At 38.6% G+C, this 15959-nt stretch overlaps 1 protein-coding gene across 1 annotated transcript in view; it reads left to right on the top strand.

The window, feature by feature from the left end:
- Positions 1–1617: 1617 nt before the first annotated feature.
- kcnq1.2 (potassium voltage-gated channel, KQT-like subfamily, member 1.2) overlaps positions 1618–15959 on the top strand; it is a 285958-nt gene continuing 271616 nt past the window's right edge. The window contains exon 1 of the mRNA XM_088922866.1: positions 1618–2024. Within this exon, the coding sequence (XP_088778992.1) occupies positions 1618–2024 (407 nt within the window). The remainder of the gene's footprint in view (positions 2025–15959) is intronic.

The following is a 15959-nucleotide window of genomic DNA, read 5'->3' as shown; positions in this document are numbered from 1 at the left end:
CCCTGCAACTCACAATTCGCACCCACTGAAGCTCAGCAGATGAGTCAGGCCAGTATTTGGATGGGAGACCTTTGGGGAAAGTTAAGGTTGCTGCTTGAAGAGGTGTTAGTTGGACCAGTAAGCACACTCACCCTGTGGTCTACTGTATGTGGGTCCTAATGCCCCTTTATAGTGATGGGGATACTATACTGTAAAAAAGGTGCCATCCCATTGGATGAGATATAAAACCAAGGTCCTGACTCTCCAGTGTCATTAAAAAAAATCCCAGGCCATTTCCTTAAAATAGGGTGTTACCCCAATGTCCTGGCCAAATTTCCCCCTGGCCCTTACCAATCATGGCTTCATCTCGTCTCCAAGTTGGCTTCATCACTCTGTTCTCCTCCCCACTGACAGCTGATGTGTGATGAGTGTTCTGGTGCACTTTGGCTGTGATCACATCATCCAGGTGGTAGCTACACATTGGTGGTGGAGGAAAGTCCCTATTACCTGTAAAGTGCTTTGAGTGGAGTGTCCAGAAAACTGGTCTATACTGTAAGTGTAAGGAATTATTACAGTATATTTGCTACTAGAAGATTTCTACTATCCAGATGGGAATAACAAAGAAAAGCCTACTGTACAGTATATATTTGCAGGTGTGTAGTGCTGTTTATACTGTATGTGAGTATTTATTGGTGAGGCTGGAAGGTAGCAGAGGATGTAACTGAAACTATTACCTTAAGTTGAATGTTTCTTTAAGAGGTAACTGGTGGCCATCCAGTTACTCTTCCTCTGAAACACCAGGGTGCCATGTAGCTGTGAGGAGGGGAGCTGGTCTATACTATACTCCATAAAATATATACTAGCTACCCTCAGATATGTTTTAGAAAATTGAATTAAACAACATGTTTATGCATGATGCTTTTTGTTTGAGAGGTGTGGTTGTTAGTAAGGTACTGATGTCTTTTTGAGTTTTCTGTATGTAGGCCTTTAAGAGCTTGTTTAATTAAAACAAGGCTCCAACTCCACAGAGCAGTTCAGCGAAAGAGATTGTCTTTGGGATTTATTGTACCGTTTTGGACATCTTAGCTTTATAACAATAACAATTGATTACAATTTTCTAAGTTGTTAAACTACAGTGCATGTTATGCTCCCTTTTTTAATAATCTGATCAACTGGAAATTATAAAAATGTTATGAGCATCAGTAATCATCTGAACACTTCCACTGGTGTTTTCTACTATTAGAACAATTTATAAAAGCATTTGTCTTGTGACTGAGTAAGTAACCTTTGACTAGCAGGCGATAATGGTGTCAGGTAAAACTTACTAATTGTATAGTCAAATCTGTGCACAGATTCACTGTAACTATTACCAATTGATATTGTCTTCCACAAAATTCATAATCGGATGTACAGCTTTTGGTTCTTTTAATGATCTGTAATCATTGTGCATCTCTTCCTCTAGGAACACTGTGTTTTTGGCATGAGACACATTCTGAAGAGTCCATGTCCTACAAAAGGACTTCTTCCTGCTGTATTCTCAGAGGCAACTTGTTGGCAAAAGTGAGAAACTTCGGCCCCAGTTTCCTCTGAACTGAATCTACCTGACAAGGACTCTGTGGCTTCCCTAATCCTTGCATCATGGGAGATGGGGAGGGTTTCTCCATGTATGATGTTGGCTCCAACAAGGCGGGCAGCACCAGAGCTCAGCTCTCGGTCCAAGTGATGGGCCCCAATGGCCATTCCAGAAATACTCAGAGTCCAGAGACGAGCAGGGAGCCTGCTGACATGCGGTACTCTCCTGTTTCACTGGAACAGGACCCTGCGGTGAATAATGGATCAGGCATTCCCTCTAGCCCGCAGACGGACACAAAGGACCCAGCCTTCCAGATCGACAGCCAGCGCTCATCAGCCAGTGAGCTCCGCAGGAACTACTCTCCCAAGCACTTCCACCATCCTTACCTGACCAAAACTAGCATGCAGGGGGATGTCTACAACTTCCTTGAGCGACCGAGTGGACTGAAATGCTTCCTGTATCATTTTACAGTGTAAGTAAACCTCGGGTGTTCATTTCTCTCTGCCATTACAGAAGTATTCTGTATTTCAGAAAAAACAAACATGGCACTTATCACTTTGACTTATTGTCACAAGTCGGTTGTGCTTTGGGGTATTCAATACCTTGCTTGGTATGTTTTTTTTAAATGTGAAAGTGCAAGTGCTGAGGTAAAAGTGAAATTAATCTGTAAATGAAACGGTCTCATTTGTTTGAGATTGAGTGCATTTCAAGACAAAGTTCAGTGAAAAGAACTGGAGGTTGTAGAGCAGATGAGGAAATGAAATGATAATGACTTGAAATCGCAGGGTTGTCTTGACATGAGCCAGTTACTTATATATAATCAATATACTGTATACTCCCACCCTTATACTGCTTTGCCAGATAGAAACGGTTAAAATGGAAAATTGAAACTTGTGTATTATGACTATTAACAATTTGCTTAAAGCCTTCACTAGACTTGCCTAATACTACAAAAATTATTAAAGAATTGTTTTGGGTGAAAATGATCCACACTTGCCTTTGATAATTGCTTACACTTACAGGGTACTGTATATAGCGCTTTTCTGGACACTCCACTCAAAGTGCTTTACAGGTAATCGGGACTCCCTTCCACCACCACCAATGTACAGCATCCATGTGGATGATGCTTTAAACAGTCTTTAATTCACATTGATCAGAATCGTCAAAAACTAGATCATATCAACTCAAGAAACTATACATGAGCAGTCAAGTGCTGCAGCAGCTAATCTGATGCATTCCACTAATCAAACATAATTGCTGAATTGTTACTTCCTTCAACATTAATATTATTGGTTTCTTTCTAATCCCTACATCTAAAAGGATACTTGTTGAACTGCAGGATTCTAATCTAGTAGGATTAGTAGTTAATGTAACAAAGTTCCTATAATTCCAGTTGAAGATTGTCATAGAATTATAGTATTTCTGTATGAATGAAGAACTTTGTTCTCTTCTGTAGTGCATTTATCAAATGCTCAAAGATACCACACTTTCATTCTTGTGGTGAGAATGTAGAATCACTCTTAAATTGGACTTTTCATGAACTAAATTTGTATTGCTATCAATGTCATTTTTGATAAATTATTTTTGTAAATGAGACCATAGATCATACAAAATGATCCATGTCCATATTTTTTCAAGGTGAAGAGAACAAAAATAGTCCCCTAAAAGATAGAAAATTGTCAGAAAAAAGTCCTCAGAAAAGTCTAATTTTATCACTTTAAATTGCTGTAATCTGTTGGAGCAGAAAAGCAGCATTGTGCTAAACCTCAACTGTTGCAAAATTGGGAGTTATTAAAGATATTACATCAAATTGAGCTTAAACTTTTGTTCCAGCCTGATTTAAATACTCTGTAAACTTGGTTTCTCTCCACATGTACAGTATGTAACATTCAAATAAGAGCGCGGTCAGTCACCATTTCTTTTGACTCCTGCATTTTTTTAAAAACATTTATAGTGATCATGTTAAGTTTCTTATTGGACTAATAATCACTCCTGATCCTAGATACTGTAACTGACCATTGGGGTTTTTTTAGGTAACCTAAAATCCTCAGTGAGTATTAAATTGTTAATAGACAAATGAAGTGAACAATTCAAATCAAGTCTGTAAGAGTCCATGGTGGAATGGAAACCAGCTGACATGTCTGGCTACTCCCAAAATTCAGGGATAAACATTAGTATTGTTTCTAAGCTTAAAACAGTGGTTCCCATTCCTGGTCCTGGTGATACACCTGCTGGTCTTCATTCCATCCCACCTTCATTAGATAATCGAATCCTTGCTTGAGCTAAGAAGTTGCTGCCATTGAATTTTTGCATTTTGCTTCAAGTTGCAAGTTTGGGGTTTTATTTCACTTAAAAAATACAATGGTTAAGGCTCCTACATGTTTAAGAGCTGAGCACAAGCAGTTCAAATGAATCTTACTTGACCTAATACACTAAGTCACTGGAGGGTTTGATTGTCAAACTGAGGTTTTGACTGGAACAAAAACCAACAGGTGTATGGGTCATTAGGATCAGGATTGGAAAAACTGACATAGAATGATCACTGTTGGTCAGATTTATATAGTGTACTAGTCACATGTTCAATATTGTTTTTTTTCTATGTTGGAATATTTATTTCTAGCTATAAATCTATGAATCTAGTCTGTGAGAATGTTGGGATTGAAGCTCATGGTCCAATTAGATAAACACTGCATTATTCTATAAGAGGTTTGTGGTCCCTTAGTCAAGTAAAAAAAGAGGTTTGATCTCTGAAGTGTCATTGCAGAAAAAGAAAAGGTCATATCTAGTCTTCTCTTTATAGAGCCTCTACATTGAATTGGGAATGTGTTCTAATGTAAGCTCATCCAATTTAATGATCTTTTTTTCTTAAAATAAAGAGCCTATAGTCTGTTAATGAGGGAGGTTATAGGTCACATTTACTGGGCTCAGTGTAGGTTACAGCTAATATGGGCAGGTGTAAACAATATGTGTGTTTACTGTAACAGAAGTAGCATTATCATTAATTGAGTTGTGTTCATGTCCAGGGCTGCCCTTAGGAGGTTATTTTAATCCTATTAACCTCTTCTTATTAGGGCAGTTCTCTTGCACTCATTAGAATGTTATTAGGTCTTGTTCATGAAATCTCAACTCATTATATACATTATACAAATGCTAGGTCAATCCATTTGTTTTCTAAATTGCTTTATCCAGTACAGGGTTGCATGAAAGCCAGAGCCTAACCTAGCAAGCAAAGAGCTCAAAGTAGGGTACACGCTGGATGGGACAAAGTGTAATTTTTACAAATCATTGGATGACATAATTCTATTTACACTTCAAATAGTGAGCAGCTAGGTTTTTTTTCCTTGGGATAAGAAATTTTACTATGTTATAGAAATGTAAGGTGGCTATTTATACAGAAAGAAACATTATAATAAGGTTATTGAAGGTTTCATTTCACACCTCTCTTCACCTATCCTGACTTTACACTACCTGATTAGCCACTGTCTCCTGCTCCCGCCTCCTGCCCCTCCTCTCTCCCAGCTTTTGTTCTTCTATGCTACATTCTTTGCTTACTGCCCTGTCTTTCTCACACCTAAAGAAGGCTCCACGGCCAAAACTTTTTCAGCATAGAATAAACCTATTACTTGTTCCTTTGCAGCCTATGTATGCCGACACAGCTACCCACCTGAACTACATTATGATATAATAGTTGCAACATCTCCTGCTTAAGTAATGAAGTTCTACTGGTAGTAATTAGTGTATGTGGAAGTGGTCTGTTCTAGATGGGCAACTTTCATCTTTATTTCTGTTCTGTATGATCCATCTGCATTGTCCTATTTGGACTGCAGTGGCTACACCACGAGAAACCCCAGGAAGAAATATTCTCCACCTTAGGAGATTATTTGTAGCTTTAAGGTTTGAATATGATCTGAAGGCTGTAAAAAAAAAAAAAGCTGCAATATTCCCAGCTGAGAGGCTGAATGGCTCTCTTGTCGACTAGAGAACATTTGAGGTGACAGCACAGTGTTTTATTGAAGGTATATGTACTGCAGTTCTGTTTCATTAACATAACCACTTTATTAGCCCTATACAATTTCTTGAATTAGGAATTCGTCTTTTCGCATACCTCAGCTTGCTCTCCATGAGACACAGACAGGGAGGGAGAGAAGCTTGGGGTCAGAGTGTAGAGTCAGCCATTGTACAGCAGTTAAGGGCCTTGCTCAGGGGCCCAATGGAGTAGGATTCCTCTGCTGGCTGCGGGATTTGAACCGGCAACCTTCCAGTCACAGGTGGAGATCCTTAGCCACAGAGCCACTGCTCCATCCCATTAGCCAGTTACTTACAGTATGTCATGCTGTTGAACATAATCATCTACTCTAGGGTAGATGGTTGTCTCCCAAGTGTTACAGTATGGCAATATCTAGTTAATATTCAGGCCCATAATTAGCTGATACAGTATATCTTATTTTAATATGTCTGTGTTTATAAAAGATGGGATGTCAACCTGTGCAACACCAAATAAGAAAAGCATAGATGTTTAACTAGTTTTCATTGCTGAGCTTTTAGTATTTGTAGTTTCACAATTCCAAAGCAACCCAAATTGTGATTCAGATTGTTTTTTCTTGTAGAGAACAGATCTTCTTGAAGGAAAATGTACGGTACTTTGCCTATCATTTCTTCTCACAGTTCCAGCATCTTTCCAGGATTATGATGTCGAGGAATTGGTAAGAAGTTAGCCAATAGACTAGTTTTCAAAGTTTCCATCTGGCCAAACGTTATACAGTACCTTTCAATTTGAAGAACCATGTGGACTGTCACAAGCTAATGAGCAAGCCCTTCACCAAATAGAAAACATGTATTGTAATGGAAATCTGTATAGCCAAGGGTTATTGTTTTGTTTTTTGCTTTAGGTTTCAAGCCACCCCTTTAGATGGTAATTGAGACTATCATATTTCATCAATTTGAATGGAACTAGAACCGAGACGATTACAAAATTAAACCTCTGTGATAGCTGCACTTCAGGGCTCCTTTGAGTAACTCTTAAGTGTCAATGGGTATCTTTAGTGGCGACTATACACCTAGACAGGCTGCCAAAGCAGTATTTGAACATCTCGGGCAGATAAGATGGCTTTTCATTAAGCATGACGGATTAATAAAGGTGTTCATTAAGATCTCCAGTGCAGAGAGTTTTCTTATGGACCAATCTTGTCATGGGTTTGCCAGTTTTATTAGTCAATTATTGTGATGAGTTTGGTCTGTGCTTCCTGGTTATAGGGATGCTCTACATCACTTTATATAGAATTGTGCAGAATAAGGCACTGCTGTCCACCCAAATAGAATAAAGATGTTCTTTTTTTAACTTATTTCTGTTGATGTCATTTTCCACAAAGTTTTGATTCAGAATGCTCATTGGGATATTAGTGTGACTTTAAATGTGAAAGAAGCACGTTTGCAACACTTGTTTTAAATGTGAACGTCTGATCACAAAAGCAAACAATCTGTGCTTGATTCATTCTGTCGTAGTGTATTCTGTTTACTTGTGCTCAATTTTTTTGTTTCAGTGATATGTCCAAGTACAAATAACACTTACCCTCAGTTATGCATTTATTAAAACTCAAATGCATATGGATCACAAGTACATTTCAGATGGGTCTATATTTAATCCAGCTAAGCTCACGCATGGCTTGGAATAACTTACATTCTGAGACCACAATCTGCTCAAGCAGAATTAAACTTAATAGTCAAAGCTTGGTAGCTGTATTACCTTAAATGCCTACGCTTGACCCTTTGTACACAACACAGAAGAAAAAACAACTTTCTACCAACTCTGTCAAGGACAAGAGTAAAAGTTCACCTGTTGAATGTATTTGAATTCAGTATTCACAATGTATGAAAATGACATGGTGAGGAGCAAATTACTTGAATGTATGACTGAGGCTGTTTTAAGGCTGCTTCCAAGGGCATATAATTGTTTACTCTAAATAGCCATACTGGGTGTCAGTTATTTAATTGAGATTATTGGTGATGGGTGCAAAAATGCTCATTTTCGCACAGGAGTAGTCTATTTTATTTGGTATTAAAGAGGTGTACATGGTGCTCTGTTTTTTAGGAGTCTTTTATGATGCTTAAAAAGCCCTGCAATTGAGTCTCTTGCTCTTACTTTGACTTGTCATTGTAGTATCTGAACCTTGGGATCACTCTAGGTAAGGCAAGGCTATATGTACTGTACTGGTTTCATGGTGCACAAAAACTTTAAAAGGCACATTCTGGTTTGCAGGCGAGCGAGCTCCGACTGCTACTGCTACACCTCCACCTTATTCTCCTTGATTTATTTTTTTTCTGTTTCGTTTTGGATGTTCAGTCTTTCTCCTTATTTCTTCATGCTGTCGCCTGTGAGCTCTGAAGCATGATCAGCTAGGACTTTCCTTTAACTCTTTTCTCAATTCTGTTCCTGCCTGAATATCTGATATATTTTGTTGTCCCCTGGCTTGTTGAAATTTCCACTGGATTCTGTACGCATATTTGCCGTCATGGTTCATAGTCATTGTGAGCTCTGCCTGCTATGGGTGTCTATTCTAATGGAGAATACTTTTACAGTGTTTAAAATCCAGTGATGCAATGTTTTATTATTGATGCAGCCAATCCAGAGCAAATGATAATCTGTTTATGGTTCATCACGAATCACTTCCTTTACTGTACACTGATACATAATTACTCCCACAGTGTGAGATTGCTGTGCAGATGTCTATACAATCATATTTCTAAATGGCAGTTTTCTGCACTATTTTATCCCATTGGCTCTGGCATTCATACAAGGTGCATGTTGTATATTGCAACTAATCACACTTCCTACATTATTTCCCTGCACTATCTGGGCATGTGCTGCCTCTAGGCTACACCAGATTTGGGGTTATTCCCTATAGGTAAGGCAATATTAAAGTCTTGCAGCTCTGGTCAGGGTGCTGATTTTATCAGTTATAAATCACTTAGATCTTATCTAACATTCTGCAAGGGAATTATACTTGGAATCTTTTGAGCACTGGGTTCTATCTTTTGTTGGTACAGTATGTCTGCTTTTCAATCCTTTTAATAAATCTCCTTACTGACAGTGCATTTGTTTTTTGATATACCACTGTGTTTATTTTATTCCGGAATGTAACAATATAGAATTCTTTAACGACCATGTTTACTCTTTTTAGAAATACTGTGAAAGATTTAGATACAGTATCACCATGATACAATCATTTGAACCAATCAAGGAAAGTTGGTACAGTATATATTCTAATGAGCATTAGTGTAAAATGTCTACTGTATATTGGGTCAGTGTGTGGTAATCTAGGAAGACTGGAATATTTGAAATAACTTTCAGTAACAAACCTGTTTGAGATTATGCCCCTAGAATGTTAAAACCAGATAATACAAAGTAAGAAAATTGGCGGTAACTGAGCCATTATGAAAAGTAGTAAAATAGTTGCATGGATTGGAAAAAGCAGAACCAGTAGTTCAGACAAATCTGGTAGAAACTCAGTTGAAGAAATAAAACTCTAGAATTAAAACAACTTTGTAGCTGGAAAAGCCAATAAAAGAACTATTAGATCAAACCCAAGACCTCGTTTTTCCTCCTACCACTAATAAAAGGACCGAAATTGAGGGAATTCAACTGCTTAAGCGATTATAGATCTGAAAAACTAAACTGAGTGTATCTCAATCTGTCTTGGTGTCGAGCAAAGTCCTATGAAATAAAGAAGATCCCAGGTTCTCTACAACATGGTTACATGCAATGGTGAAGGAAATCATGATGCTTATTACTAGTATTAAACACTTTTAAAAATAGTTTGTGCGACTAGTGACTACTACTAGTGTCTCCTACTACATCAATGCATGTCATTGTTTCTTTGCGGTGATCATGTCACTACTACGGTATGTCTTTCTGGTTTTGGGGGAATAGTTTAGCAGATGAGATTCCAAAAAACTCTATCTAGTGACACTATATGACATACTGTACATCATGCTAGTGGCTCTTCATAATGACACACTAGGATACATTAGTCTACAGTATCTGGTTCCTACAAAAATCATGCATGTACGGTTTCTAGCTCTTACTCTAGATCCAATATTAGTTTAGTATCGAAAATCTGATGATTCAGTACTTCTTAATGCTACAGAAGACCAGGCTGTGCACAATAGGCGATAGTTTTGAAGAGCTCGCTACTCCAGTCCATTAGAGACATTAAAAATGGATCTTCTCAAAAAGTCATTCATTTGGTGTACTTCAACTTGTACCGATACAATTGCACATGAACCGACTTTATTCAGTTTGGTAAAGGTTGTTTACACAATTTTAACAATGACATATAATTGTTACAGGCTGAAGTGCAGTAGGTGAGAAGAGGTGTTGAAGAAGCGAAGTAATGTTTGTAATGCCTGGCACTGTCAACATTTCAGGCTTCAAAGCTGAAGTGATGTTTGCCGCGATGTAGGGAGTCCAGAGTCTGTGAAGCAATCGACGTTTACCTTAATTGTTTACGGCAAAACATAACTAAGAGTCAATCAACCATCCAGGAACATGCCATGTAAGATGAGATCAAGAAAAGGAAAATAGAAAAGGGTTAGCCCACAAGAGAGGAGAAGAGATGGAACTTGAAACTTGTGCCAGGTGAGAGTACCTACAGTAGTTCATGGTCATCTGGGGAAGAGAAATGATTGGAGCTGCTGTCTGTATTTGAGCCTAACTTGAGAGTTTTTAGGGAACTTGGGTTTCCTGAGTAAAGAATACTTTGGTTAAAGATGGCCTTCCCTGGGGTGCATTTTTAGAACAGCGAGATTAGTCTCCCATTTACTCTGGTGCATTCAGGTTTGTGGAAACATTTGCCTGCAGGTTGAATTACATCTAAATTAGAAGACGGCTTCTCTCTTTGGGCTCTAGGCATTAAAGAGACAAACACTCAGTAGCACCCTGGGGTTTTCTGGGTGGCTTAGATATAGGGCTCCTTGTCTCTAAACTTGTCATTACAGTAACTTGTAATTTTTATATAGTATATAATGCTTTTCTGGACACTCCAATCAAAGTTTTTAACAGGTAACGGGGACTCGCCTTCACCACCACCGCCAATGTGTAGCCCCCACCTAGATAATGTGAAAAGTGCACCGATACACTCGCCCCAGATCAGCTATCAGTGGGGAGGAGAAGCTAATTCATAGATGGGGAATATTAGGAGGCCATGAATGGTAACGGAAGGAACCAAAGTCAAGACTTCTGTTTTACATTACATCTGAAGGATGGTGCATTTTTACAGTATAGTGTCCCCATTGCTCTACTGGGGAATTAGGACCCACACAGACTGCAGGGAGAGCTCCCCCTACTGGCTCCACTAACACCTAAGATCTCTTCCAGCGGCAGTCTTAGTTTTTCCCAGGATGTCTCCCATCCAGGTACTGGCCAGGCTCACATGTGCTTAACCTCAGTGGGTTGCCAGGTGGGAGTTGCAGGTTGATATAGCTGCTGACAAGTTATGTTGTATGTTTGTGTGTAGTGTGTGTCACTGTCATTTTTAATATTTGTGCCAGAGAACAAAGAATTCACATACCTCTAATACAAACTAAATCCTTAGATGCTGGGGATTATGGATATTTATTTTACTATTGACTAATTGGCTTGGTCAATTCCTGATTTTCTCAATTTTTGTAACCCACTGTTTGTAACATTATATATATATATAATTATAAAGTGCCATTACAGCATCCATGTGTTTTGTACATTGTGATAAAGAAAAAGTACAATAGAGTGTACAGGTTTAAATTGATAGAATGTAGGGTAGTAAGACAGGCACAAATACTTTTATATGTACCTACTGTACTTATATTGTCCACCAGTGCTGTGTTAGTGCTGCTAACATGGAGTAAAACAGTAAAATTTTGGGTTCCTACTTTACATAACATTGAAAATAAAGATCTCATTAAAAGTTTGTATACAGTACATGAAATGCATTCAAATAACCCACCAATGCATATTGGAATCGATAGCATTTGTTGTTTTCTTAATGCTTTTCAGCATGCATTATAATTTTATAGTTGACAGTAAGGATGTGAAATCATTAAGATGACTTAATATTAAATGTCTTAAATCCATACAAAATTATTTGGGGAATATCCCTGCTTTCCCAGTTTCACTGTAATATTCCCAATTTATTCGCGATATTTGATTGAATGTGTAATAGCGTCATTTAATAAATGAACACTAATTCTGAGCTTGGAAACCAAAATGGCAGAAATCCTAGGCACAAGAACAACAATTACGACTTCACATTTTATGATAACTTACTCATTAAGTGATGCACTAAAGTATATTGCGTGTGTATTAGTCTTTCCAGTTTCGCAGTGATCTGGGAGAGAACAAGAAAAACATTAAGAATTAATTTCCCCCAAGGAATCAAGCACGGTTGTTGACCGTAACCAGCTAATGTTAGTGCTCTGAACCAAAGGACATGCAAAGCCTTCACTAATTAATAGCAAGGATGAGGCTCAGCTTTGCTACGGTCTCACTTGGCTACAGCACGAGCACATGGCTGTGGGGGGGAAAAAACAAGCTAAAAACAGGAAGGCTTTCTCACGTACCATTGTTGGTTAACATTAAGTCTGCTCCAGACAGTCCCAATGGTGCATAAATTCTTGAGTAGGACATACTGAAATTAAAGGATATCTGCACCCACTCCCAGCTACATCTAAAATACACCAGTTGACTTTTGAGATTGGAATGAAAGGTCTTATAGACATTATACCATAGTTACATTACGGTGATTTTTCAACTTGTAAATGGGTTCCAGATCATAGCCTTCTCTTAAACAGACGTATTTCTTTGGATTGAGAATCTGCCATACAGCTTTCTCAGCATTTCTTGGCAAAGGAGTGCCTTGCCCCAAAACGTTCAAAAATTCTAGAGATGTTTAAGCTCCTTTCCCATACTGACCCATTACAGTATGATATGGTTGCAACAAATGAAACGGTGAATTGAATAGAAGAATCGTTTTCAGCGTGGTCTCCCTGGAATAACCCTTTGCAACAGGGCTATTCATGTTTTTAGTTTGAAAAATGTGAATTGCTTATTGGGAGTGAAGGGGGGGTTGCTGCTGTTCATAATGCTGGATAAACCACCAGCTGTTTTATTTTAATCTGCCTCCAGAGGTTTGTCCAGTACTTTAAGATTCTTAAATAGTGACCTGGTTTGTTTTGAAGCCTGGTTTGTTTGAGTTAAGTGGGGGGAATAAATCAGTTGGGTTGTCTTGGTAGTCGCCTTTTATTTTTTGTTTTTGTAGGGGCAAATTAATCTGATCGAAATCAAACGGGCACTATACGCTGGGAATCATTTGTCTGTAAGGTAAAGAATGTGAATGCACACAGACAAGTGCAGTATTGCAATGCTATAGAATTCCCTGGTACAGTAGATTCTGATACTGTACATTGACTCTGACAGTTTTAATCCCTAATGGAAATGGCTAAAATCTATATTCATGTAAGTAAGAATTAGAAACCCACCTAACAAATACTGCATGTCAGTGAGCAGGGGGATAGAGCGGTGTGTGAGGATTAAGATGCTGATTGGTGGAGTGGAAGTTGTTTCTGTGGATTATCTCTGGTCACATTAATGCATCCCTGGAGAGAGGACAAATATACTGTATGGACAGTGACAAAATGGATTTCTCCCCAAGTAGTGGGGAGTGTAGAGGCAATAAAATCTGATGGGGGAAGACGGTCTTACCTCCCGATAAGTCTTGTCTAGCAAGCTGATTTAGAATCGCCAATCAGGGAATGGTCCCTTGCGAGTGTCAGTGAGTATCATCTGTCCAGCAGACAATGGGTTCCTGTTTAAATGTGCCTTTAGTTGCTGGAATAATAGGACAACAGACTATAAAAGTGAGAAAGGGTAGCTGAATAAATCTGCCAATCTGCTTTGCAGATAATGCTGTGTAAACTAATTACAGAGACTGTGGAGAAAAGGGAACTGAAGTCTTGTGGTGACTCATCCAGTATTTTAGGTTGTATACTGCAGTAAACCTTGTTTACCCAGGTCTTACTCCTGCTTTTCCTAAGCTATAGTTATCATAGTATCTTTGCTTCAAACATGAAGACCATTTTTAAAAGCTAACGGACAGGTTGTCTCCTCTTGAGTTGCAAAAGTGGTGCATGACAGCACTGGATCATGGAAAAACGCTCTTTGGTCTTGTACTAACCTGTGTGTTTATGGACTTTTAGTTGCTCCAATTTTGATGACCACCATTCTACTGTGCAAATCTTATTTTAGAAGAATATAGAAGATGCTCAGATTATCTACTCAAATTATGGTTTGCAAGGAGAAACCAAATGCATTTTCTTAAATATAACAGGCATCTGGGGGTACTGTACCACAGCTGTTATACTGTATTCAGTTCTGGTCCCGCAAGCCATGAAAATGGGTACAAATTCAGAGAAGGGTACCCAGGTTTATAGTGGGACTTTAAACATACTTGCATACAAAACAGCTTTAGTCTTCTCAAGAAAATGATGCTTGGCTTTTTTTTGTAACCAAAGATTTCAATAAGATTCAGGATATCCCCAGTTTTCATGTTCACCTTAGTTAGCAAAATCTGTGGACATGTAAGATCCGTTTTCTCTTTGCATCTCCCAGTTCAGGGTAGCAGAAGAGCTGGAGCTTATCCAGGCAAGTAGCAGGCACAAGGCATGGCACACCCTGGACCGGATGTCATCACAGGGCAGACAGACACATACAGACATGCACACACTCACACCAAGGTTAATTCTTCAGAGAACTACCTAACCTGTGTGTTCTGGGAGGAAACCACAGCACCTGGAGGAAGCTTATGTAGAACGTTTGTACGCTCTACATGAGTAGAACGTACAAACGCAAAGCAGATAGCACCCCAAGGAGTGGAACCCAGGGTCCACCCAGAGGCAGCAATGCTCACCACTGCACCACTGTACTGCCTTCTCTATAGCATCTAAGGATGCTTTTTGCACTACATTGTGCAAATCTATCAGCTGAACTGCTGGCTTAAAGTGGCTAAAAATTTTTAAATGGCTAAAATCTCAGTAGCTGATCGAACTGTGTGCATAAAGAAAAATGGAGTGGAAAGATAGAGGTGAATTAAGAGTTTCGTTGTGCATGTGTAATACAAAAGTAACAAATTGCCTTAAGTAGCCTCGATGACCACAGAATCAAGTTTGTCCATCCTACTGTAGCATCCTAAATTGGTGTTCGACACTGTCCTTAGATGTTCTTAGTGCGCAGGAGCCTTTTCCTGGGACACAAGAAAGGAGTACACACTGAATGGGACATCACAGGGCACATGCACTCCCTCACACAAAGGAGTGAATTTTAAATCTTAAAGGTGCCAGTTAATCTGGACAGTATGACAGAGAAAACCACGTTGCACATGCTGGGGAACATGTATTCGTCACAAGATATGTCAGATTGGAATTGGACCCAGGACCCAAGAGATGTGAGGGCATAGTGCTAACGACCACACCACTGTGCCTCCCTTCCCAGTTTTATTTTTGAAACTAATCTGCTTGCTTTTAAATAACCAATTAAATATAAAAATCATTTAAGCAATCAATGTTCTTTGATTTAAAATGGTATTGTATTTTTTAAAGACTTATTGTTCATTAATAAGATGACTTTTGTAGAGGTTTAGAGACATCAGAAAAGTAATCCACACCAATTGTATGGATAAAGCATTGAGAACAGATTCTTGTTAAACGTTTTCAGTTCAGTATGGGCTGGGTACTCATACTCCTAATATTCCACCAATGCCTGTCACAAAATGAGCAAAAAATATCTTGTACTTAATTATGGTCAATTTGTAAAATGCAAAAGCTGTTTTATGTCTTTCATTTGAGTACATCTTTATATGAAATTTTAATTTGGCAATGTTATGTTAAAGGCTCTGTAAATTACAAGTCATTAAGATTTAGACCTGGAGAAAAAAGATCTGGAGCCACACAGTTGTGAACATTCGATGGCCAATGCCCAAGACCCAAATGGATTTAAAAATGAATCATTTCTGCGTTGGAAGAGAACAATAGCAATTTCATTCAGTTTTACATGATGCCTTTAGTTTTGTGTTTACATTTAAAAGATTAAATATTTAATGCATAATATTTGTTTTGCATAAGGTGATGTTTCTATGTTGCCAGGCTGGCGCAGTGAATGGTGTAGCTCTTTAACCTGACCAGATCGTGCAGCCAGCAGTGCACATGGTGTATTAGCAGATCAACCATCTGGTTGTGGATAAAGCACGCTGACCGTCTCTCCATCCAGCTTCTGTGTTGTTGATACTGTGTAGATAAGATTGATCCTGATTTTGGCATCATTCATTTCTTCATGAAATTGCATTTCAGTCACTTCTAGGATTTTTACAGAGAGCAATGCATC

The sequence above is a fragment of the Atractosteus spatula genome, chromosome 8, assembly GCF_055471065.1.
Source record: "Atractosteus spatula isolate fAtrSpa1 chromosome 8, fAtrSpa1.hap1, whole genome shotgun sequence".
Classification (NCBI taxonomy): Eukaryota; Metazoa; Chordata; class Actinopteri; order Semionotiformes; family Lepisosteidae; genus Atractosteus; species Atractosteus spatula.
The sequence above is the reverse complement of the archived record's forward strand: the minus strand, read 5'-3'. Positions and strand labels throughout refer to the sequence as shown.